Source organism: Suricata suricatta, chromosome 2 (genome assembly GCF_006229205.1).
Source record: "Suricata suricatta isolate VVHF042 chromosome 2, meerkat_22Aug2017_6uvM2_HiC, whole genome shotgun sequence".
NCBI classification, from domain to species: Eukaryota; Metazoa; Chordata; class Mammalia; order Carnivora; family Herpestidae; genus Suricata; species Suricata suricatta.
Window position 1 is genome coordinate 125215120 of NC_043701.1, and position 27306 is coordinate 125242425.

Sequence of the window (27306 nt, forward strand, 5' to 3'; positions counted from 1 at the left end):
AACAGACACTGTAACCTTAACTTTTTATAGCGACTGATCTGTCAATGTTAACACCTTCCCCAACCAAAACAAAGCACTAAACCAGGAAGTATCAAAAAATAAAGCTGAAAATATAGGCCTCTCAGCATCCTAATGTAACAAGTACATTCATAAATTTTATTCCTAGAGGACTCTTTAAGCTTTAATTAATAGCAAATTTATTATTGTATATATACTACTACCTCTGTCATTTTGGTGTCCAAGTCTATTTGAGTTTTCTGTTGTAAGAGGCTAAGAGCAGGCACGTTAACAACAGCAAAACATTTTCCACCAAACTGACAGCAAGGGAGGAAACCACAAAAACAATAAAAAGTAGACATGTGAGCATAAAAAACATAGCTGCTGAGCCCTTTAATTTGGTGATGTTTTTTAAAAGTATTAGGTGGTTAAAGGGCCAAAACCTCATTATTGAGAAAATGTAGCTCTTCAGAAAAACTTATTCTCTATAGTAATCAGAAAGATACACTTAATCCCTACATGCATCCCATTTTAAAGTAAATTATATTTCCTAATTGAATAACAAATATACTAACCTGATTCTGGATTCTTCATATAAAACTAATTATGCTCAATATGATTCAGTTTTTAAAATATGAGGAACAAAGCTATCACAATAGACAAGAAAGATAAAGGATTATCATATCATTTCTGCTTTGCCTCTAACAGCTAGAAATCATTTGAGGTTAATTTCTATGACCTAAGCAATACAGGGATTTGTGAAGACTATATAAAGCCATAAAATGCTGAAGGGGGAAAATTAGATCAAGCTAAAAATCTTTCCCTCTTACATCCTGTTAAATAATCTGAAGTAACAAAATAAGGCAGAAAAGATCTCCCAGATTCTGAGAAATGCTGCCTTTACCTTTACTCCTTAAACATTTTCCTTTGTTACACACTCCTCTTCCCCACAAGCTGTAACTGTCCTTGCCTACTTCCAGTCAACAGCTACAAGTACATCAGATAGGCATTATCTTAGTAAGTATCAAGCAACTACAACATATTTGTACTAAAACTAGGAAAAAAGTTCAGGAAGATACTGCTTATTCTGTCAAATGACATCAGGTTACTTCAGTGTGGAAGCAGCTTTTTCTCTCAATAATCACAAATTTACTATACACTAAAGAAAACATTCCAACTATAAATTAAAATCATACATACGTTCTTTGTTGCTGAAGTGATCAGAGTCTTTCCACATTAGTGGTATTCGAATACCTACAAAGGAGGGGAAAAAGAAATGACAAGTAATAATCTTGATAAATTTCATTTCTTACAGTGAAATGAACCTCTGAATTCCATAATAGATTCTGACCATTAAAGCCAATATAAAATTTATTATTTAAATATTCTAACACAGACAATATTTTCTCAAAAATAGCTTAGACTAGGAATATAAAATGTTATAGTTATTTAAATAATTTACTAAAAAATCCTACGAACTATTACTCAAGAAATTATTACGTTAGGTATGTAATAAGCCTACGCCATAACATTTTCATTTTGTAATTTATGTTTTCTTTTTTTTTTTTTAGTTTTCACATTTATTTATTTTTGAGACAGAGAGAAACAGAGCATGAGTAGGGGAGGAGCAGAGAAAGAGGGACACAGAATCGAAGCAGGCTCCAGGCTCGGAGCTGTCAACACAGAGCCTGATGCTAGAATCCACAAACCTTGAGATCATGACTTGAGCAGAAGTTGGGCTCTTAACCGACTGAGCCACCCAGGCGCCCCGTGATTTATGGTTTTGAAATAGATGGAATAGTTGACTGTCTACTTTGGGGAGGCAGTAGCAACAAATGTAGTTAAAAACATTTCAAAATCATAATATAGTAGATAGAAAGGACTTCAGGACTTCCACTATGCAAACTTGAACGATGAAGAAAACTCAGTGACTTGTCTAAGATCATTGTTTGTGATAAACAGATCAAATTCTATTAAGAAGATTAACTTGTCTACAAAAGAATTTGCAAGATCTTTGTACATGAATGTTACAAATTACATAAACTACAGCATTCCCCTGAAGAAATAAAACTAAAAAGAGCAATGCATTCCGTCTTGCAGACCAGGAAAAGGGCATATGTTCTACAAGTGATGGAAACACATTTTCTCTCATTCACACATTCTTCAAATTTGAAAGTAATTGTGCTAATGATCCTTATTTCAGATGTTAATCTAGACCTTTGACACAGTCAAAATTTTTCCTTCCTAATTTCCTCCATTCTTCCCTTTACTTTTAATACTATGTTAACAATGTTCTGACATTCCTATGCTATCTATATATCTTTAAAGAGAATCAGGGGTACCTGGGTGGCTCAGTCAGTTAAGCGTCCAGCTTCGACTCAGGTCATGATCCCACGGTTTGTGGGTTCGAGCCCCGCATCGAGCTCTGTGCTGACAGCTAGCTCAGAGCCTGGAGCCTGCTTCAGATTCTGTGTCTCCCTCTCTCTCTGACCCGCCCCTGCTCGTGCTGTCTCTCTCTGTCTCTCAAAAAAATAAATAAAAGACAGAAAAAAAATTTTTTAAAGAGAATCAAAGTTCTACCAAATAGATTAAGATGTATGAATTACAGCATAACACAATACAATAGAGAGCTCAATGGTAAAGTGAAATTAGTTTTAATTATGCAGATTATAAACACCTCAAACCTTTGTGGAAAATTTCTCTAAGACATTTCCCAATTACACTTAGGACATCTGTGTGCATGTTTTATACCTATTAATTATACCACTTTCAAATACGTAGAAATCTCTATGAACATAAGCTATTTGGCTACATTTTTATATTGTGCTTCAGTTTAAATCCTATGATCCTTTGTCTATATTTTTATTTGTTTAGAATTCTTTTTAAGGTTCTAAATGCCTATTTTGAATTTCCTTTCTAGAAAAGCTTTATAATACTCCTGCCCAGGTAGGTGTGTATGAGTGCTCTTGCTTGTGCGGCCTTAGCAATTTTAATAAAAAATATTACTTATTGGGCTCTCTCCATGTACCAACCTAAACACTTGATACACATCTCATCCAACCATGAATTTTGAAATATATTTACCAATTTAATAGTCAGTTGATAAGATTTGCTTCGCTTTGTATTTTCTTGATTAACAGAAAAATGTCAACACATTTATTAGCCAATTCAGTGAATGTGTTTGTATCCATGCCCCAGTTTTCATTTTTTTAAAAATACTGTTTATAGTTTATACTTTTAAAAGTTAATTAATCTATACAAGAATGTTGGGTATATGAGATAAAAATATAAAGATTCTTCTTATAAAAATAATTGTTCCAGCTCCATTTATATACAGAATAGGATGTCTCTTTCTCACTGAGCAAGATTATATGACTAAATGGATTTTTATCATATATGCCAGGCTGACTAAGTATCTCTTCTTTGGCTTTATGCTTTACAGATCTAATTGAATCACTTATTAATTACTGTCTATTCTAACACTGATACCATACTATTGTAACTATTGAATCTTCATAATATACTTTGCCATCTGTTAGAAATATATCCTTCCAAAACATCTTATTCCCAATTGCTAATTTGTTAATTTTAGAAATGTATTGTCAAAACTCCCCCTCCAAAATTTCATAAGAATTCTACTCTCCAAATTAACTCCAGAGTCAGTAACTTTATAATATTCTGTCAATATATACAGTAGCATGATACAGTCATCCTTACATTTTTATTAAGGATATATTGGGGTATTTGAGATTTTGGGTTTTTTGGTATTTTTATTGTAAAAGAGAACCTTCTGCCATATTTTCTAACTAGTTATTGCTGGTTTTGAGAGATTACCACTTTTTGTATATTTATCATGAATCTAACCACTTATATTGAATTCTTTATTAGTTCAAATAGTGGTCCAGTAAATTTCCTTAGATTTTCTAGGTCTGCAATTTCTTATTTTAAAATAGTATTCAGTTTCTCTATATCTTTTTTTTCATAGTTTCACCTTTCATTCTTGCTATTTTAGTTGCAATTTCTAAAACTCTGTTAAAATTATATTGATATAATAGATATTTTTACTTTGTTCTTGATTTCAATGGGACTGCTTTTATTGTTTTATAATTATGACTTGGCTGATATCCTGTCAAAGAGCCTGCTTCTTGCTTGACCACAGTTGCTGACTCATTTCATTTCACAACTGTTCATGTTCACAGCTGCTCTTGTCCTATTAGGGTGGTATTAACTATTTACACTATCTTGGGAGGAACATGAACCCTGACTTCCTCTGCCGTACACCAATAGCCTCTGGTGTATAATAGTCTGAACTTTCCCAGGCCTACCTATGTCAAGTCTCAAGAGAAGACACACATTTCTTATCTATTTACCAGGTGGTCTATTTACCATTCATATGACAAAGATGTGTAACCTACCAAATATGTTTTTTTAAATTCAGTTTCAAAAAATGGAAATTCCTTACAGTTTCTTGCAAATGGTTGACTCAGCTTTAGTTTACACTATGCTTGCTGTTGTCTCTTTTTATGTCTTCATGGACACTTTAATGATAAACTGAAAAAGACATACAAATATAATGGCTAACTTGATGCTATCAAGTCCTAGAAGTCTTCCAATCATTTTTAAAATTAAAAACTTTTGTTTTTGAACTGTGTGAACTGACTTGGCTTTATATATTGAATTAGTAGTCAATGAATAAGCTACGACAATTGCCACAATACAATTATTCGATGTTTAGTAGGAATGACCAGGATATACCTGAATCATTCTCTCTAATTTTATGATGATCTGGCCGTGAGTGGTAAAGCTGGAAGTGGAAAACCCAGGTCTCACCTGGCAATCAGAGTAATCTCAGAACATTATGAAACTTCGCTGCAAATATTCACTTTGATCAAAATAAAAGTCACATTTTCATCCCAATGTCAAAAGAAAATGGATTTATAAAGGTGAATTCGTTTTTAATTTTCATCATTTTCTTAAACAAATTTTTTACAAATATACAGACAAGATATAATTAAGGCTAGGCAAAGATGAAAAGAAATTACATATGTAATTTTCTAAGACTTCCAGTTCCTTAAGTTAATTTTAAATTATCTTTTGGAAAGAAGGAACACATGCAGAAATAAGTTTAATTTCTACACTGAAGTATTTGTGGTCAGGAAAATAGTTTTGTCTCTTATTTTAAATGCTTTTACTTTGGCACTCTTCTAAATGTACAGTAAGTGCTATTTTCATGAGTTGCTGTAGCCAATAAACTATTATAAGATGTCAATAGATGTTAATTCTATCATGTCATTTGAATCTTCTAGAGCAATTTAACATATCTCATTTGTGTACTTACTGGCACTAAATCAGAAGCAAGAAATAGAGGATTATGTTTAAGTATTTTTAAAAAATCTCCCTTAAAGATCTGTAACATTTTATTTATTCACATTAAAATGTATTGAACATAGTGCACAACTACTATGTACAAGTACTGTGTTTGGCATCAAAAGCATATAAGGAGGTATAAAGTATGTTTTATTCCAGTCTTATCATTGGAAAGATGAAAACATGAATATAAATAAAACAGGCAACAGCTTTTTACATGGTTACTTTTCTGAAGAATTTTTTGTGGGGGCAATTCCTATGATTTAGGACAATTACATCCTATGAAGTCCAGATCTATCCTTCCTGCATGAGAATTTTGTTTATCTATAAAGACATTTCTATAAACAGTTCCTTGGGCGAGAGAGCCTGAGCTGTAGCAGCATGTTCCCTGGAGCTAAGAGAACACGGCTTCTGGCCAATGAAACAAGCTACTTATTATATTACTTAAGGGCTGATGGAGGTCTGCTGTACCCAAAATGTACTGATGATATAATATTTGTACAAGGTACATTATCTAACTAGTGTACACGAGTCAGCCTTGTGTTCATTTCAATCTTAACACTTGGAGAAACTGAGACAACACAGCATTAAGTGCCATCTAGTGGTAAAGGGTCTTCTATCTGCGTTAGGAACTCAAAGAAAGAAAACCTCATTTCCAGCTGGAATGATAACAGGGAAGGCTTTATAGATGGGCAAACAGATCCTGAAGATACTATAGTTATTTCAAGAGCTAATTGGGTGTCAGAAGCAGGCAGTGTATTGACAGAACAGGGAGAGAAATGTCTGGCTAAAGCAGACAGTTTATGTACAGAAGTAGAATATATGGCTAGAAAGAATTGGGTCAGAATGAAAAACTCTGGGGGAGAAGAAAGTTTGGTTTTTATCCTACAGAAACCAAGAAACCGTCATCTATCCAATCAACATCAACGAGCAATTGCTACACGTAAGTACAGTGTTGGCTTCGGGGTATAGAGTGATGGACAAGACCAACAGCTCCAACCCCCATGTAGCTTCTAGCCTGGACAAACATTAAAAATATTAGTGAGACTTCTAACCAGAAAAGGAACAGAGTGTCAAAGATCTGAGTTTGCAGTCCAGCGCAACTACTTATAGGAAGCTATTTGATCTCTGAATCTAGAAAAAGAGAACTATGCTACCTATTTCACAAAACTACACTAAAGAGAAAACTGCATAATATATGTAATACATATCGAACAGCTTTTCCAAACTGTAAAGTCTGACACAAAAGTACAGCATAATGATAAAAACAGTGTTTTAGAACAAATATAGATAGAGGCATGCAAAATATAATGAAAGAAAAGAATGGATGCAGGGAATTAATCCAACCAGTTCTAGGAAGGTATTTTATAGAATTTATTCAGCAATATAAAAACAACCCACCTACAGCATACCTGATATGGCGATCTTTCCTTTACATGCTGTTCGTTCTTTATTTTCAAAATTCATATCACTGTCAAAAGGAAAAAACCTAATGAAAAAGAGATCTTTTCTAGTAAGTATTGTTTTAATAATCTTTCACAAATTCCTCAATATTAAAAGCAGGCATATATCCATAAATAATAATGACATCTAGTTAATATAAACTACTTAACTCAAACTTCAAGATGTTTAGTCACCAAGTAGCCGGCCTTAGGAGAAATGCGTACAGGCACTCTCTGATTTTTCATATAAGCTTTACATTTCCCTGATGATTATACATACTGGCTTACTCTACCATGAAAGTCTTTTGTGAACACTTATTTATAAGCAAGATGCACAATATTTGTCTGGGTCCCCGGAAGTGTAGTACCTTGGATCACCACTTCATAAATTGTATTTCTAGCTTACCACATTATAGTTGCCCAAAAAAGTTAAAGAGCTTTCCCAGCCATGAACTGATGCTCAGGAGTACTATATCCTTATAAAAACTTAACAAATGTCAAAAAAACTATTCTCTGCTACACATTTATATACAATAATATATCATTTCCTGGAAATTCAGAAGAAACTACATACTAAAAGAATAAATTAGCTTGGGTGCAAAAGGGAGGAAGTGGCTCTGCAGAGAGAATAAAACATGAAGAGGAAAACATTATCATGACAATAGAAAAAAATATCAAGTAAAATACTAGGTATATAGAAACTCCCAGATCTGACTTTAGAATACACTATGATAAAAAAAAAATTCAAAATAGTTATATACTGCTAAATCAAATCAATCCCTTGAATATTTTCCAATATCCTGTTTCCTAATATCCTGCATTTAGAAATTAGCATTCCAGGACGCCTGGGTGGCTCAGTCAGTTAAGCACCTGCCTTCTGCTCAGGTCATGATCTTATGGTTTGTGAGCTCGAGCCCCCATTGAGCTCTGTGCTGACAGTATGGAGCCTGCTTGGGATTCTCTCTTCCCATCTGTCTTTCCCTCTCCTCCACTCTTTCTTTCTCTCAAAATAAATAAACCTTAAAAAAAATTAGCCTTCCATTTCTGGGACAATATTTCCAAGACTATTCTTTGCACATTTTTTTTTGTCTCCACTTAATTTGGTTAGCTAATTAGCTACTGGCTAATTTAATTAGGTACTTCAAATATGTGATAGATAAAAACTTTACATTTGAATACCGTTTCATTCTAAGAGAGCTTTTGGAGATTGGGTGAGATTTTGAAGTGTAACTAATTTTCAGAAGAGTATGATACCATCTCATTGCATTTCAGTAGGCTCGTTAAAAAGATTGCAGAGATATTCACTATCATATGCCAAAATTTAAAAACAAAATATATCAGTCTACTTCTCTTGCTCTCTCTAAAAGCATATAAGCATTTTAGGCAAAATATATTCCAAATGCACTGAAATAATATACTGATGTACTTAAACTGATGAACTTACATAAGACATGTATATAATATTTTTAGAACTATATATGAAGTATAACTAAAGTAATATTGTAGATTTAAAACCATAAATTCTCAGGATACTATCTAATTACTTTACGGTCACACTAGTATTTAAGTTAAAATAGGGAATTCACTAAGTAAAAAATAAAAGTATTCATTGATTGTTTCATTAAATCATAAGTTTAAGAAGAGTCAAGTTCAGTATTTTATACTCAAGTTTAGTTTGTCATACTGGAGAACATTAGCTTGCTAATTATTAATTCATCACAGAGCAAAAAGTTTGGTCAAATAGCCTACCATAAGGCACACTAGAAATCCAACACAAATATCAATTTCCTCAGGTTGGTATAAGAGTACAATATACAGTTGGCTGGTATTTTTAAGTACTATTTCTAAAAGCACCTTCTATAAAAGCAATGCATAATATAAATTCCCAAGATATTTATTTTGGTGAAAATATACAAGCAAGCTCTAATATTGGTGAGTAACCTGAGTATTATGGAATAGGTCATTGATTACACTAAAGTTGAGATCCATTAGGTATTACTAAATTGGATTAAACTTAATGCTTTAGCAGGTAAGTGAAATTCTGAAATATTAGAACTACCAAAAGCAAATTGCTAAATATTTATAAAAAAAATTTTTTTCCCTCCAAACTCTTCAACCACCTGGCAGCTTTCCTCCCTGTAATTACAAATTGCTTGTGCAGGCATTTCCAGGGCCAGCCAACAAAGTTATTATACACAAATATTATCAAATTATAATATAAATCCATTTAACCATATAATCTTATAGAATAATTAAGTCTATGTTTTTAAAAATGAGACACACTGAAGTAATTCAGCTTCATTGTGCTGAAGCTTGAATTATTTTCAATGCAAATAACCCCTCAAACTGTTATTTAGGATGCTAAAATGTGATGTTTTTCTAATTAATCCAAATTGACAATAAAATTGTTAAACATTCTCTGTTTAATAATGTGCTACTGTAGCTAATAGTTTGCTACAGTTAAATAAATACTTGCTTGAAAATCTGCAATGTTAATGCCAATTCTAAATGCCACAATTAGAGAGCCAACTTGAGGAAAAAGTAAATAACCACAAAATTATCTAAGCAGAAGCACAGCTAAATAATAGCATACCTTATTCTTATAAGCCTAGTCTAGAGCATTATTTTGGTAAGAGTTGTAAAGGCTAATTTAAAAGAGATAAAAATATGAAAGACAAACTTTTAAGTTTGCTTTATTACTTAATTTCTGCCTGTAGGTAAATAAAATGACCAACAGAGGGTGCCAATCAACCATTTTGTTGCTCAAAAATCTGTATTAAAATTGACTAAGTAAATACAGATTATTCTATTTTATATTATTCAATATGAGAATTTAAAATAGCATTTATTTGCCAAAGTTAACAAGGTATAATGAGAAAATGATGGAAGTATTTTATATTTTCTTAATGAGCACTAAAAGAATTCTAACTGGGATTCCATTATTTGGAAGAATGCTATAAAATCCTTCCCATCTTATGCAAATAAGTAAAAACTAAAATATTCAGAAGTGCCTTAGTGTGGAATTTTAAAACATCCTAAAATTATGTGGCATAAAATTATTTCATATGTATCTTAAAATTGGAAAAATGAGGTTTCTATTTCAAACCATGATATAAGAGACTCTTTCAAGACGCCAAACAATATACAGTTTAAAAAATAAAATCAGCTATGTCTTTAATATACCATGTTTTATTGCAGAAATACTAAGAGCACACGATTTTAATTTGCCACCTATACTTTTTCTTTTTTCAGTTATAGTACATACGCAATAAATTAGGCACCTGGAGTATAAAAAACTAGTTATTGTGCCATTATTAAAATCACAATTATGTTGGATGATATACATAAAGAGGTATTACAAACTATTTTGACTAATATTGTTTTTACAAAACCAAATAAAATATTTCAGGATTAAGAAATATATTGGCAGGTTTGGGTAGGAGGGAATATTATTGCTAAAATGTAAGCTCTAAAAGCATATGAAATTTTTTGGTCTATCTGCTGAATCACCAGTACCTTCAAGACACTCAATAAATGTTTAGTGAATACTAAATGAAGTGAAATATAAATGGCCATTTTGATGGAACTTAAGTCTTACGTTTGAATCTTAACCTAATAATAATTAGCTAAATAAATCAATAAATAATTAGTCATATGATAGAATTACCATTAACCTCTTAGGCTCAGCATCATCATCTGTAAAATAGAAGCATCTACCTCCCTCATAGATACTGAGTAAAATAATATTTTCAATGAATCTATGACATTCTTAAAAATGTTACACAAATACAAGGATTACTGAGGATTACTGTAATCCTCTGTATTTTTCACCTCAGTATTTAACTTAGAATTTACATGGAAGAGGCACTAAAGCATTTAGTAAAGTGATCAGAGTATGACTTCCCAAGTCCTGTAAGATAATGGCAGTTAAATCTGAATTTCTTCAGGTATCTTATAAAAGCTTTCAGATCAACAAGGAAAGCAAATAAAATCACCTATAGCCCATACTCACAGTGTAATTAGAAAACAGAGACTATAAAAAAATTATATTTACATGTAAATGGGAGAAATTAACCACTGAAACCATCAAAGCGAGCTCCTGGAGACCTTACCCAAGGAAAGAGACAAGTACCCATTGCAAAACACAGTATCAATTTTTGGTGTCCCCTAGAAGAAAAGACAATGGATATAAGACCTGGTGGATACCACAGCACTGGTTCCTGGGTAGTTGAAAGGAAAGGACTCCAAAAGAATTCTGGTTCAGAAGTTGTTAGTCTTGTGGAGAAGATAGACACACAACAAGGGAGGTATCCTTTGAAGGTTTGGCTGTGCCAAAAAAGGAGGAGGGGGAATGGGAGTGGCAGGGGGAAGGGAACGGGGAGAGGGAGGGGGAGGAAGAGGAAGCGGAGGAGGAGGGGGAGAAGGGGGAGGGGAAGAAGAAGAAAAAAGCAACTGAAGTTAAAAATCCCAGGAAACAAAATCATATCAAAAAATCAGAAAACCAACTAACCAACATCCCAAAGTCATCACTTATTAAAGAAACTTCTCTTCACAGTTTGAATAATAGAAAACACTCTTGAACAAAAAAGCAAGCCCTTCTGCCCACCCATCATCATTTGGCCCAACAAAACTCTACATGTTACATATTTAATTAGGGACAAAGAAAAGGACACAAACATCCATGGAAAGCTACTATAAAACAAAAATAGGAGTCATCAAAATGTTTCTGCTGATAAAAATATTCCACCAACCAGTCTCCAAAAATATAAAGTAACAGAAGTATGATACTCCAAAATTAATTGAGTGCAGGTAAATAAGCTATTGCAAATGTGAAAGAAGTAATGAGTCCAAAATATAAAACCTCAGACTAGTAAAGGACAAATAATAGGTAAATATGCAAAAAAGAGAAAAAAAGAAAAGAAAAAAGGAGGTAAGAACAGGAAGAAATTAGAAAAAGAAAATCATTTCTAAAATGAAGAGTAAAATACAAGGTGCCCAAGAATAAAGGCATAAAACTAAAAGGATATTAAAGGACACAATGGATGGAAATAAAAAGAACAAAAAGAGGAAAGTTAAAGATTTTAAAAATATCAAAGAGAAAGCGATAGACATAGAAGACAGGCAAAGAAGATCCAACTTATGTGTAATTGGAGTCCTTAAATGAGATAAACAAAGTAAGGAGATACTTAGTGTTTTATTCTAGAGGCTTTTAACTCCAAGAAAACTGTGAAAATAAAAGAACTGAATCTACATATCGAAAGGGTCCTAAGTGAGCCAAAATGGTCAGCAGTTAAACATACCCAAGTAAAATTATAGACTTTATGATAGCAAAAACCATTTTCAGCCTCTAGACTAAAAGACCAAGTCATTTACAAAGCAAGGAAAATTAGACATTATAGATTTTTTTTTATAAGAAAACAGGGATGCAAGGTTTTCAGGAAACTTCAGGAAAGAAAGCATTGGCCACGAATTTCTGTATACAGCCAAGCCATTCTTTTAAAGACCAACACTAAAGAAAAGCACTTTAAACATAAAGGAATGTGAAGAAACCTATACTTACATTGAGAAGTCTACTAGATCATAAACTTCCTCCAAACAAGATATGATTTTGGAAAGCACAACAAATGGACAGGTAGTGAACAGTATACATGTTTAAAAGTAGATCAAAGAATAAAACAAAGGTGGAGACACGAGTACAAGATTAGTATGTAAATATTATCTACTCCACGAAAGGAGAACTAACACAACCTAAAAAAATAATAATAAGCTAAAATAGAAAGATACAGAAGGAAAAAATGGAAAAATAAAATGAGCTCATTGATCTCCACACAGACGAAAAGTGAAAATATCATTTAAAGTAGAATAACAAAATAGTAAAAGCCTAAGTAGGGGGGAAAAAAAGAGCTAAAGTCATTATAAAGTTACTAGTATATAGTTTTTTTAATATAAAGTTCCAGTAACTACAATAACCAATAACTCTTCTTAAGTTAAATTTTAAAAAGCAGAGAAGATAGGCTCCATACTAAAAGACAAACCACAATTATAACATACATAAGTTAATACAGCATAAAAGAATATAACAAAGTCAAAGCCAAATATATCAGTAATATAAATGCAAATAGGCTTAAATTCCCTAGTTAAAGGATTTTCAGATAAATCTATAATACAAAATGCAACTCTGGATGAATACAAGAAACACACCTTTAACAAAATGATTCAGGAAGGCTAACTAAAATAAAGAAATAGGTAGAGATAAATCAACAAATGCAAACACTAAAAATGCCTAGGGTTAGGATCTTGTTATCAGGCAACCCCAGAATTCAAGTCTATGTGACAAGCACTATGCAACAACAGTAACAAAAGAACACTTGATAATAATGCTAAAGGCTGCAATTGACAATATGTGAGTAACAAGTGCTAAGATACCAAATGTTTCATAAAACAGAAAGTACCAAATATACAAGGGATAAGACAGGAAAACTTTGGTAATAAAAATCTCAACCTATCTTTCAGTCCAGTTCAAGTGGCCCCAAAATAAGCAAGGCTGTAGAATATTTTAAAAACCGCAACATATGTCTTTTGAACACATATTAAGGTTTGTACCTTGATAAAAAGAAATGTAACAACTTAAAAATCCCATGAAAGTTATGAAAATTAACTATATTCAAAAAGAAATTATAAAATATTTAAGATAAAGTAAAAATCTGATCAAGATACAAAATGAATTCTTCTTTTGCTAAGGTCAGAGTAGCTCATATTAGAAAAACTCTATGTCCCCCTCTTCTGTTTTCCATAGAAAACAATATAAAGTCTGGAAAAACTACTTAGAAAAACAACTACCTGAAGGGACTGGCAAGCAGCCAAAAGTAAGAAGCCAGAGAAGAGTCAACACTAGAAGGGAACACATTCAGACAATGGAATACTACTTATCAATAAAGAGGAGCAAATCACTGATACATGCTAGTTACATAATGACTCTCAAAAGTATTATGCTGAAGGAAAAAACAGAATACATACTGAACAACTGCATTTATATTAAGTTGTACAACAGGAAAAGTCTATGGTGGAAAAAAAATTAGTTAACAATGGTTGCCTCTTAGAGTAGGGCAGAGGTAGATACTACTAATTAGGAGTTGGGGAAAAAGAAACACGACATATCCAAAAAGTATCATTTATTCCAAGGGTTAAAAAAAAGGCAAACTCAAATTGAAACACCAGATGACTGTTTATAAAAGTGATAACTATTCAGAAAGAAAAAGATTATTTTAAGGAACTTAATCATGATCTCCTGTCTATCCACAGGAATGCAGACATGTTTGCACATACAGACACACACACAAAAAGAACTTTCTTTGAATTGCGTCACAAAAAATAAGATGAACTGATGGACAGATGAATTTAGAATAAAAGAAAATATAGTTAAAATAGTAATTGTAGAATCTAAGTAGTGGGTATATGAGTCTTCTATTGCACAAGTCTTTCAATCTTTTTGTATGCTGGAAAATTTTTATAATATCTCTATGTTGGAAAAAAACTGCAAAGAAATCCTGAACTGGCCGAGGTCTGTAATCATACTGATACTAAAATTGGGAAACTACTTTATATAATCACATTATTAAACAAATAAGGAAACAGGATTACTGTTATTAGGAATTAAGATTTTCAGAATAACAAAGAGACAAAAATATAAAATAACTGAAGAAAACTAAAACCTACAAATATCAATATAAACTCATAATTTAAAAAAAAATTTTAATGTTTATTTATTTTTGAGAAAGAGACACAGAGCACGAACAGGGGAAGGGCAGAGAGAGAGAGGGAGACACAGAATCCAAAGCAGACTCCAGGCTCTGAGCTGTTAGCACAGAGCCCAACATGGGACTCAAACTCATGAACCACAAGATCATGACCTGAGCCAAAGTTGGATGCTTAACCAACTGAGCCACCCATGTTCCCCCAAACTCATAATTTTTAAATTTTTTTAAGTTTATTTATTTTGAGAGAGAGAGAAAGAAAGCATGTGTGCATGAAATGAGAGGCAGGGAGAGAGAATTTCAAGTGCAGTGGACATAGCGCAGAGTCTAACAGCGGGGGCGTGAACCCACAAACTGTGAGATCATGATCTGAGCCAAAATCAAGAGACAGATGTTTAACTGACTGAGTCATCCAGGCATCCCATAAATTAATAATTTTTTAAAAAGTCTCTTCCATAGCTATGTCTACTAAAAAGGTCTAAAAGCAGTGATCCCCAGTAGCAATGAGTACACCTGCTGCCCAGATCTTGATTTCAAAATACCGTTTACCATTAAAGGGAAACAGGACTCATTAGACAAATGGCTGATTCCAGGTATAAGGCACAGAAAATACAAGACAAGTCTAGGTCATCTTTTTGTGCTAGAAAGTAAGGAAGTTCTTAAAGACTAATTGAGGCAAGTCAAAAGAATAAAGAAGCTATTCTGAAGGAACTTCCATCAAACAAATTTCAGACAATTTATCTATCAAAAAGATTAATGACTATAAATGATATAATACACTGAATAAATAACATCCATGAAGCAATGGGAGAGAGAGGAGAGGAATGCCCTTTCTTATAGAAGATTAGCTAAAAGTATATAAAAATAATAGGGTTAGATAATTACTATCTGCAAATCCCATTATGATAATGTAGGCAAGGATCACAAGTGGACAAATCCACTAAGTGAAAGCTAGTTAGTTAACAGAATATAACAGATAACACAATATAATGTCCCACAGGTTACTTGTGAATTGCAAAGGAAAACCCATCACAAAGGAGAAACCAGGCAACTTCCTTCCAAACCAAGGAATCAACTGTGTCACACAGAATGGTAAAACCAGGTATGATCTCTCCACACTCACACCGGCAGCATGTGTCTTGCCTAACCTCCACTAAAACAATTCCTGCCCCAAAAATGTTTAACCTAAGTCTTATTAATAAGCCATTAAATGCAAATTCCAGGTACAACAAAAAAAGGAAATAGGATAAAAGGTTCAATAATACCATAATGAGACAATTAAATAAATACAAAATGCAGGACATTCATAATGGACATTTTTTAGAAGTGTAGACTCTTCAAAGCATTAATAGCAAGGAGTTTTTATAAAAAGTAAAATGATTAAAAGAAACTAAAGAGACATAACGGAATGTATTACATGAACTTTAATTGAATTCGGCTTTTAGGAAAACAACTAGAAAGGATTTTAACAACTAGTTGAAAGTAAATTCAGATTGAATATTAGATGATTACTATGGAGTTATTGTTAATATTTTACATATGATAATCATATTTTGGTTATATAGTAGAATGTACACTGAGTACACTGAGATGTACATGCCATGTTGTCAGCAACTTATTTTCAAATGGATCAACACAAAAAAAGAAAAATGTATGTTTGTGCACGTGCATGTATGCGTATGCATGTGAATGTGTGTGCATGTAGTACAAAGACAGAGAGGGTGAGTAGATAAACTATATGGTAAACTATTAATGGTTCACCTAGGTAGAGAATATTCTATTCTTACCATTTTTATCATACTATTCTTTTGACATATGAAATTTCATAGTAAAAAGTTGATTAATAAACTGAACAAAGTAGGGAATAAGAAATGACAATCTGTAACAGAGCAAACAGAGGCCAACAAAAGTCAGAACCTAAGAATATATAAGAAATTGACAAAATGAATGTTAGGAAGTTAAAAAAGAGGTTTCTACCTCTCTCAGTTTACACTGTGATACTTATGCACCCTTCACATACCTGGCACTTAGAAGTCCGTCAGTTAACAACTGTTAACTTGCTAGCTAACCTTCTAAACGTTCTTGAATCTTGCTATCCCCTTGCTTTTCAACTTTGGCTTCTTCTTCAGCCTCAACCAAACATCTCTTCACTGCTCTTAAATAATTCATGGTCATCTTTCACCTTGAGTTTTTATTTCACTATTTTTTTTCTTGAAATGCTACTGTCTTCCTACTCATCCAACCAAACTCTAACCATCCTTCATGATTCTAGAAGATTCAGACCCAATTCTTCCATTTCATCCTGATTTGATTCTTATTTAACAAAGCTAAAAATTATATTTGTTTATATTTTATAGTAAAAGTTTAGAGAAGGTAGACTAATGGTAAGCAGTAGGCTCATTGATATGCTGTTTTAACACTGATAGCAATATAAAAATGGAGCATTTTTCTACTTCAAAGACTACCAAAGCCAAGCAAAGGAAGAGACTACTGAGTCTCTAAAGGTAAAATATCTGACTTCTGAATATACAAATATTCTCATATTTTGACAAATTCTGTTCTTTGAATTTGTACACACTAGCATAGTACTTGATAATTGTTCTACACGTAGTAGATATTTGGTAAATATTTGACTAATCAAAAGGCATAATTTACATAACTTTATTCAAGATACTAAAAAACTTATCATGAGACTCTCCTTAATAGTTAGATCATTTTGGGGGCACCTAGGTGGCTTCCGACTTTGGTTCAGATCATGATCCACAGTTGATGCGTTTGAGCCCCATGTTATGCTCTGGGCTCAGAGCCTGATGCCTGCATCAGATTATGTCTCCCTCTCTTGCTGCCCCTCCCTTGCTCATGCTCTCTCTTGAAAATAAATAAACATTAAAAAGAATTTTTAAATAGAAATAAAAAATCTGTAGATCATTTTTATATAAAAAGATACATATAATTTCCAGTTATATTTATATGATCAGTAACATGAGGTTTTAGCTGCACATAATATGGAATTATAAACAAAAACTCATAGAGAACATTTAGATTTCTTTAAAGAAATAATTTTATAATTAAGGGAGGCAATTTTTATAGGAATAATGAATATAAATGTGTGTATAGCAGCAAAGCTATTTTCATCTAATGAAGATAATCTCTATAGAAACTGAAAAACATACACATTTCCAGTTGAAAGTATCAAATATTTTTTCCTTTTTTTTAAATATAAACCCAGGGGCACCTGGGTGGCTCAGTCAGTTGAGCATCCAACTTCGGCTCAGGTCATGATCTCATGGTATGTGAGTTCGAAGTCTTGCATTGGGTATGTGCTGACAGCTCAGAGCCTGGAGCCTGCTTCCGATTCTGTGTGTCCCTCTCTCTCTGCCCCTCCCCTGCTCATGATCTGTCTCTCTCTGTCTCTCAAAAATAAGTAAATATTAAAAAAAATTTTAAATATAAATTCAATAAGGATTAAGTTTATTTAAACATTTTTACAAATCAGTAACTTTAGAAAAGTCATACTGCCAAATTAAGAAAATAGCCCATTCACAATCCACTAGAAGTATTTAAAGAACATAAATATGGAGGACAGATATGATTCCCAGAGCATTTCATGTAACTGTGAGAGAAGATATAATAGCACGTGTTTAGTCCCACACTGTACTTAAACAAGTGTTTCTCAAACTCTTCGGCTGAAACAGCCCCCTCCTGACCAAATATCCTTAAAAAGGATGAGAACATATATCTCCATGAGTAGAATTGCCTAAATTATACCACAGTTCTAAATTTCTCATTTTATCGTAAAAATTCATGGTTAATAAAGAAGATATGTCCTATTTATTCTATGGTTTTTTATATCTCCTGACACATACTCAGGTACTCTCAGTAATTTATGTGACCTAGTTTGAGAAGCACTGACTTAAACCAGTGTATATCCATCTGAAAAATATTTTCCTAAATTATGATACAAGAATAATTTCATTTTATAATGTCAGGAATAATAATGAAAATTATTTGACATATGTTAAATAATAAAAATGTAAAAGGTATTAGGTTTTTAACATGTATAATCATAATTTTCAAAATGTAAATATTATCTTGCCAACAATTATTAAGGAACTAAGACACAAAGAGACTAAATACCTATCCAAAGGCAATACAGCTAATAAATATTAGTTACTTTGTACACAAGTCTTTATTGTATCACAATCTCATCAACATCTTTTTTAGAAAAATCTCGCTTGTCAAGAATTTAATAGAGGTGCACTGTGAATAGCACAATAGCCACTAAAGTATCCAAAAAACCTTTTCACTAGCAGTACAGCTTTAAGACCATCAATGACGGGTGATGTAAAACCATTTATATTAGAAAAGAAATCAACATCTAGCCCCTAAGTTGAGTTAATTCTTAGGTTCAAGTAAGACTTGGCATTGTAAATAGGATGGTGTAAATTTCATACACAAATCCTAGACCCAATCCAAAATGGCAACAAAGAGTAACACTATTTAGCAAATCCTAAGCAACCATGTTAACTTCTGTAACCAGCCAGTTACATGTCCTTGAGTTAGTTGCTTAGCTCTCTCGAATTATATTCACCATATGAAAGGGGTGTGCATTTCACTTTCTATACCTACGTTTCCATTACTCTCAGCTAGTACATCTTTGTTAGCATTTTTAAGCAAATCATTTTTTTTTTAATTCACATTTCTATATACCATCAGTCTCGGTCCTCTTTAAAATATTCCCTCAGTTCTTGATTCTTAAACCACTTCATTTTACAATCTCGAACACAACAAACCTGCTTGGTGAAAACTGCTACCTTAATAGTAAGTTTACTCTGAGTTCTACTATCAAAATGTTTATAATATCAGAGGATACTTCAGTGTATTTATTTTTTAAAAGCTGTGGTGATTTGATACTTGACATTAAGGTTAAATTATATTGTGTTCCTAATTCAAATACTTCAGTACATTAAAGTCTACAGGAAGACTATACTACTAACCATCTTCCAGTTTGATTTGCAGCCTGCTCTTCTAATTTCTGTAGCTCCAACGTGTAAGCCAGTATTCGAGCATTGCATACCAGGAGATTCTTAACTGCACGCAAGATCTGGTCTTTCTGAGTACTCAGAGAAAGAAGTTTCCATATTCCTTCTCGCATTCGAATTTCTAATTCTATTTTTTCTTGAATGCTGCAGTCCTTAAAAAAAGAGAAAAGCAATTTTTAATGTTAGCAATAATCCAAAGTTATAACATTTCTTTTTACTAGTAAAAACGTACCAGCAATTTTATAACATACTGGGAAAGTAACAAAGTTTTGAGGTATGATAGCACAAAAAAATACAGCTATTTGAAAATGCTCTTTGCAAAACCTTAGTTTCTTGCTTTATTAGGACGTCTACAATCTAGTGGAGAAACACAACAGAAACATGGGTGAGAAACATTATTCTTTGCATAACTTTACAAGTTTGAATAATGTCCCCCCAAATATTCCTCTCCTTCCAGAACCTCAGAATGTGACCTTATTCAGATACAGGGTTTTGTAGATGTAATTAGTTGAGGTCATACTGGAGTAGTGTGGACCCTAAACCCAATGACCGGTGTCCTTATAGGAAAGCCGTATGAAGACAGAGAGACGTACAGAGAGAACTCCATGCAAAGACTGAAACAGAGATGGGAGTAATGAGTATACAAGCCAAGGACCACCAAGCAACCACCAGAAGCTGGAAAAGGCAAGAAAGACTTCCTACAGCCTTCAGCAGGAATATGGGCCTAGAGATACCTTGATTTTGTACTTCTGGACCCCAGAATGGTGAGAGAATAAATTTCCATTGTTTTACAGCACCCAGTTCTGCTCCTCCACTCACTGTCTGTCTGTCTGTCTCTCTCTCTCTCAAAAGTAAATAAACATTAAAAAAAAAATATATATATATATATATAAAGGAGGGTGCCTGGGTGGCTCAGTCGTTAAGCATCTGACTTCGGCTCTGGTCATGATCTCACACTGTGGGGGCTAACAGCTCAGAGCCTGGAGCCTGCCTTGGATTCTGCATCTCCCTCTCTCTCTCTCTGCCCCTCCTCCACTCACACTCTGTCTCTCTCTCTCTCAAAAGTAAATAAACATTAAAAAATATTAATTAATTAATTAAACCACCCAGTTTTGGTAATTTGTAAAAAGATAGCCTCAGGAAATGAATACAATAATATATATAGTAAGTAATGTGAATAATGCAGCACATGTACATATTATTTAAGTTTTATTGTGGGATAGCAAGTTGTGGTTGATGTCGCTGAATTAACCAAAGAAAAAGAGACAGATGCTGGAAAGGAACAGATGCTGGAAGAGGGACTGAGGTTTAGCAGCTTAAACAATGTCAACAAAATCTCAGAAGCAACAGAGAGAAAGCGCTGTGCTCAGAAAATGTCAAAGGCTTTAGCTATCAGACGGAACAGAAATGTAGAATATATTTTTAGATTTGTTTATTTTAGTTTTAAGAGTCACCATAAAATTACTAAATCATTTTAGTTCTGAAAGTCTTTTATCCCATACAACGATCATGTAATGGCCTGGCTCTATATACAAGTTACACATATAACAATAAAATTCTATAAACTGAAACATACTGTTCGAATTCACAGTGGCTTTTTAAAGAATTATAAATCATTGGATCCTCTTTACTAAACTACAAACATAATATTGCTCTAGTATGTCTATTTCTAAAAGTAAAGTGACCATTATTCTGGCTTCTGTGGTAAAGAAATGAATGCTATAATTTACCTTTTAATTGAGTCAAAATCTATACAAAAAATGTAAATGGAACCTAATAACAAAAATTCCAGGTATTAAAAAGACAATCTTTTCAAAAAGAAAACCTAAAAGTTAGGAGAGCAAGTTAATGGAAATTACGATAAAAGAGAAGGTACAGTAGGTGATTTAACTTGACTACACAAATCAAATGCAGTATTCACATGCAGAAAACAGATCTGTTTAATTACCTTCTGTGCTTATATCATTTAATTACCACATAAAAACCTTCTTTAGTGGTAGAACTCAAAACCGGTATACTACATAAATGTAGTCATTTGCTAGTTTTCCTTCTTTACACATGGCTGAATTTCAACAACTCCATTTCATCTTTTTATGACATTGTCAGCCCCAAAGCAAATTCTTCTTTAATGTAATTAATAACTAATTATAAGAATTATCTATGTGACCGATATGTCTTGAAGATTAAGCTCTGGCAAGCTGGTGAGTATTGGGGAGCACACACACAGAGGGAGCAACCTGAAGCAGGATGAATAGTTTTACCCTGCAACCCAAATATAAACAAATACCATCTGATGCCATTAAATTCAATTTTGTATTTTAAATGTTACAGTGAGGCAGCCAGCTGAACCAGCACAGTTCAGTGTGGTTCTTAAAGCTACACATGAGATTCACCTCTGGCAGAGGAAAAGCCTTACAAAAGTACCTAAACTTAAGACCACCCCCAAAACAATTAGGCTCCCTGGAGGTGGAGCCTGAGGTGTTTTTTGTTTGTTTTTTTTTAAGTTCCTCTAGTGATTCAATGTAGAGCCAGAGTAGAGATCTTCCCTAGTACTTGAAATTCCACAGCAACCTGGAAAGTTGCAATAACCTTAAGAAACCAGAAGGTGGCCATAAACACACTAAAGAATCAGTTTGGGCTTTTAGGGTTTCCATCTTGTAAATGAAGACTGTCTTCTCTTCATAATTTGACAAAGACTAAAATTATAGAGGCCTGGGAAAGAGTACAAAATTGAAAAGCAAAGTTAGGGGTTATTTTTAAATCACCTTATTTGTAAGATTAAATATTCATTAAGGAAATAAGATATATCTAATAGATATTAATATTAGAATTCTAATAGAGTGGGGAGTCAGCAAATTATAGCCTAGCCAATGCCTGTTTTTTGTAAGTAAAATTTTACTGGGGCACAATCATGCCCATTTGTATTATCTAAGGCTGCTTTCAAAACTACAACGGCAGAGTTGAGTAATTTTGACAAAGACCATGTGACCCACAAAGCTGAAAATATTTACTATCTGCCTTATTATAGAAATAGTTTGCTGATCCCTTACTCAGTCAAATTAACATACATAGTAAACTATGACCTTACCTCCCCTATTCTACAGGGAGCAGATGTGGATCTGGGAGGGCTGATATGAGTGGGGTGAATTGTTAAGTGTATGTATGCTTTTGAATGCACTGGGGTTAAAAAAAGAGACGAGAGAGAGAGAGAGAGAGAGAGAGAGAGAGAGAGAGAGACAGAGACAGAGACAGAGACAGAGAGAGAGATGGCGTTAGCCCATTTTATGTTCTCCATGCAACTTCTTTAGTACACATCTATACTTCACATACAGGGAACCTCTCTGGTCAAGCGATACTACTGCAGCCAAGAAAGTCTTTACAGAGCAGAACTTAATTTTAGTTAGTAAGGGGTGCAAAGTGCTCCTGGGTAAGATCTGATGTGCCACCCACAGTGAGAACAATGATCATGGAATGAGGGCATGCACAGAGCATTCAGTGCATGCTTACTAACCCCAAAGTGGGAGGCGAGGAGCTAAAATCATGACTGCTGCTGCCTCCACCATAATGGCAGACAGCGTCAACACTGATTAGGACCCACAACAAAAGCATGTATCCGTCCCTCTTAGAAGTGTCTGAAAGCAAGAAAGAGCAAAGAATGGGGTGGGTGGAATCCTTTTTCTTGTCATCTCTTCTTCAATTTTATAAATATGAGCTGCCTTGTAATTAAGTCAAACAGAAGAATATGGCACTGTCCTGATCTCGTAGGTACCTAGTCAGTCTGATAAAAATCAATGGACAGGGCAAGGCTAAAAATGAAATAGGGAAATGATTTAAAAGTGCAAATCAAGATTATGTAGAAAACAGAAACATATCGGGTTTTAAGAGCCTAAATGGGACAAAGTAAGTGCAAAGAAAACGGCCTTAATATTTTTTTTTTAAGTAGGCTCCATGCTGGGCATGGAGCCCAATGTGGTACTTGAACTCAAAACCCTGAGATCAAGAGTCAGATACTCAACTGACTAAGCCACCCATGATCTCCTGAAAATGGCCTTAATTTTGAAATTAAGGATTGCCTTAAAAATACATGAAGTTGGGCTGCTGTAAGACAACTGTAGTAATCCAGGTATTTAGTTAAACCGTGTTAGCTAAGAGACCATGATGAAAGAGAAGGCTGCAAAAGAGTATATATAAGATACATCCTTCTAAAAGAAAATTGTGTATATTTTAAGAATTATTTATGTACAGGAAAAAGTCTGGAAACTGTTAATAGAGGTCATTCTGTGGGATGGTATTACAGAAAGAATTCTTAAATTCATGTTTCTGTATATATTTACTGCAATGAGATAATGAGACAGGGAAACTGAAAAACTCCATTAAAATCTTTTTGCTCCTTTTCGTGCTTCTGTCGTAGGACCTGCATCCAAATCCCACTTTACACATGTCTTGTAATGAAAATAGTGTATGTCCTCCTTGTAAGGGACCAGGAGTTAATGATTTGTCAGGAATAGATAACATCTAAGGGCAAACCAGAGGAGAATGACTGGAGGCTACCATATGTTATTCCAGACCACTAGCATGAGGCATCTCTATGCCAAAACCCCCTGGCTTCAAGCAATAATATCTGGGCCCTCATGTTTATTCTAACATGTTCTAGGAATCTAACAGGCTCCTAGATGCCTGAGAGGACACATACACTAGACCAGCATCCTCAATAAAAAACCCCAGACCCCGAACAAAGACAAGATTCATGCTCCTCTTCTTTCTGAGTCTCCTGGACCTTCGTCCGTAATCTGCTTTCTCTGTATCTTCAATAAATTCACCTCCTGCTGGCTCACATGTGATTTCCATCCTGCAGGAAGCTAAGGACCCTCTTGGCTGGTCATGCGGGACCCCTTCTGGATCCTTGAACCAGGTTGCTGGCATCATGACATCACTTCTTGAATTTCATTTTTTATTAAGATTTCAAAAGCTTGAAAGTTTGTAGGAAAGGTTAGGTGGCTGCCCCAGCAGATGAATGGGACAAAAGATAGTAAGACGAAGGTTTCTCTCCAGCATATTCTGAGTGTCAGGTACTATGCTAAGTACTTTAAAGAGGTTCTCAACTCCCAGCAACTTTCTGGGATAAGCATTTTACCCATTTTACAACTGTGGAAACCAAGAACTTAGAAAAGACAGGTAACTTATTCAAGGTTGTTCAATAAGCAGAATTGGATTTGACCTTAATCTGACTCCAAAGCCAACATTCTATCCTCACAGATGACTGAAGGCTTGGGTAGAGGTGTTTCACTAGTGTTATGACCGCCTCAGAATCTTTGGTCCCTATTGGTGGAAGATTCATTAATATCAAAGGAAATACAGCAAGTAAGAATTCACTGCTAGTCAAGTATAAAATTCTCTTAACCTCAATATTCTTGTTAGAATGAAACCTATTACAATTTTGTGATTTTTATCCAAAATCCAAACAGAAGGAATTGCACAGTTCAATTACTTGATTTTCTTGCTGCCTAGGAAACCATTAAATACTATACCATCTCACATGTAAATAATCCAGCCCTTATGTATATTTAAATATTTATTTTTATTCCATGTAGCTAAACTTCTTTCATGACCTTATGCTCCTGTCTCTTTTGTATAATTCCTAAATATTACTGCTGCACACAGCTAAGTAAATATGACTACACCAGCACCCATGTAATATACATGAGAACCTCCAAGAGATTGCCAATTCACTAGAAATCAAGATTTTGTTATCAAAACAAAGAAGATAACAGATAGGACAGAAAACCATTTTACATCAAAATGTCTGAAATTTTTGAAAATGATGGCATAAAACAGCATTACTAATAAAGGAGTGGGACTTTTCTTGCCTAATGGTTCTTACTGTCTTGCTTTATTTTCCTCGGTATGATTGAAGAATTTCTAACCATTTTGTATCTGCTGAGGTTTCTAAACAAAATAACCTTTTGCTTTCTAAGCAAAGGTTTTCCCAGGTTTCTAATAAAAAATAATAGGTCAGACTATATAAAAGTGCTAATAGTCTACTAATTTTGACCTACAAAACCGGTATTTTCATATGGCTTAATCTATTTCAGAACTAGGTAAAAAGAAGGTTGAGATTAAAATAAAGGGAAGGTCAAGCATAAAAACATGTTTTAAGACTCTAAAGTTATGGTTAAGGGGAAAATATAACATTTTAATAACTGATTTCCCTAAGAAACACCGTTGGTCTCTATTAAGTAAAAAGATTTCTAACACAGACTTTACATGGCGAAAATAGCGAAACATCAAACTTCTCTCTTACCCGGTTCAGAAAGAATCCACCCTAAAACCAACTTTTTCTAAGGTTCCCAAGGTTGAGGTTTGCTTCTCCACCCTGCCCCACCGAGTTTTTTTACGTGGACATGGCTCCAGTAATTGTGCTTTCCGTCAAATTGAGTAATAAGCAAACCGTCCTCCCTTGGCCTCGGGTGGGAGTCTTGGAAATCCGAGGACCACCATTCCCCCTGTGCCACCTACACGGGGATCCAAAACCGCGGGGGGGGGGGCGGGGGAGGAAGGAAGCAGCCGGCAGGTGCGCCCGGGAACGCACCGCGGAACTCTGGCATCACTTCCCCATTCGGGTCTGTCTCCTCCAAAAAAAATCGGGGACCGGAGCGGGGATGAGGAGATGTCCAAGCTCCACTGGAGCCTCAAAAGTGCGGTCTCCCACTCCGTGCCTTTGTTTCTGGCCATGGCTGAACACAAGACGCGGAATGGGGGCTTTCTCCAAGACGAGACAAAACGGTGGCTTGAGGACTGGACGCTGGACCCTTCCTCGCTCACCTGATGGTCGGGAAGGCCCGCCAGACGCAACTCGGGACCGCTTACAGTCTGCGCCTCCATCTCCAGCGCCACTACCAGGCCCGCCACCGCTCCTCCTAAGGTAAGATTTGAAAAGCCCGCCGCTCGTTGGAGCCGCGGAGGACGCCAACCGCCGTCCCGGCCGTACCAAGTGCGGCCCCAGGGGGAGGGGCGCAGGGGGCTTCCAGCCGGAGGGCGCAGGCGCAGTGGAAGCGCCCAGCGCTCGCGTCTCCCGCGCGAAACCAGCGGAGACCCGGGGCCTCAGTGCTGGCAGAGAAGTGAAGCGCCGCGGGCGGGTTTAAGGCTCTAACTCGGGGGAGTGGGCGGGCCTGGGACAGGAGTGGGCAGGGCCATGGAGGCAGCTTTGGCCACTGAGCGCACCTGGCTGGGCACAGGGCTTAGGCAGGTGGTTTTTGAGGTACGCCCCTTGCACCGAGTGCATTTTGCCAGAATCCCAGCCAAGGCTGACTGACTTGCCTGCATCCCAGCCAAGGTTATGGCTGAATCAAGGCCGCCGTCCCTGCGTTCCTGCGGACGACTCAGGGACACAGGGTGTCACCAGGAGCCCAAGGCCTCATTCCCAGAGAACCAAGGAGCACTGCTCCTAGCGCTCACACACAGCACTGCCTTGTCACTCAAGTCAGTGGGAGACCACGGCCCTGTTGATCAAGCTGGTGAGATTTCATGTCAGACATTTCACAAGGTCTTTTCTTTTGTCCCCAGTGTTTCTTTTCAATTCCATATACCCCCATCACACACACAGAGTCTGTTTTGCAAAGACTTCTTTCTTGAAAGTAGTCTATTATTTTCGTGCAAAATACTTCTTTCCTACCAGCATCGTGGCTAATAGCAGAATGAGGTATT

The 27306-nt window shown here is 34.9% G+C and overlaps 1 protein-coding gene across 1 annotated transcript in view; it reads right to left on the reverse strand.

Moving 5' to 3' along the window:
- RTKN2 (rhotekin 2) overlaps positions 1 to 26663 on the reverse strand; it is a 71429-nt gene extending 44766 nt beyond the window's left edge. Inside the window, exons 1-4 of the mRNA XM_029931741.1 lie at positions 26425 to 26663; positions 19558 to 19754; positions 6777 to 6835; positions 1198 to 1251 (exon numbers count right to left, since the gene is read on the reverse strand). Coding sequence (XP_029787601.1) covers positions 1198 to 1251; positions 6777 to 6835; positions 19558 to 19754; positions 26425 to 26484 — 370 coding nt within the window. The 5' untranslated portion in view covers positions 26485 to 26663. The remainder of the gene's footprint in view (positions 1 to 1197; positions 1252 to 6776; positions 6836 to 19557; positions 19755 to 26424) is intronic.
- Between the last annotated feature and the right edge of the window lie 643 nt (positions 26664 to 27306).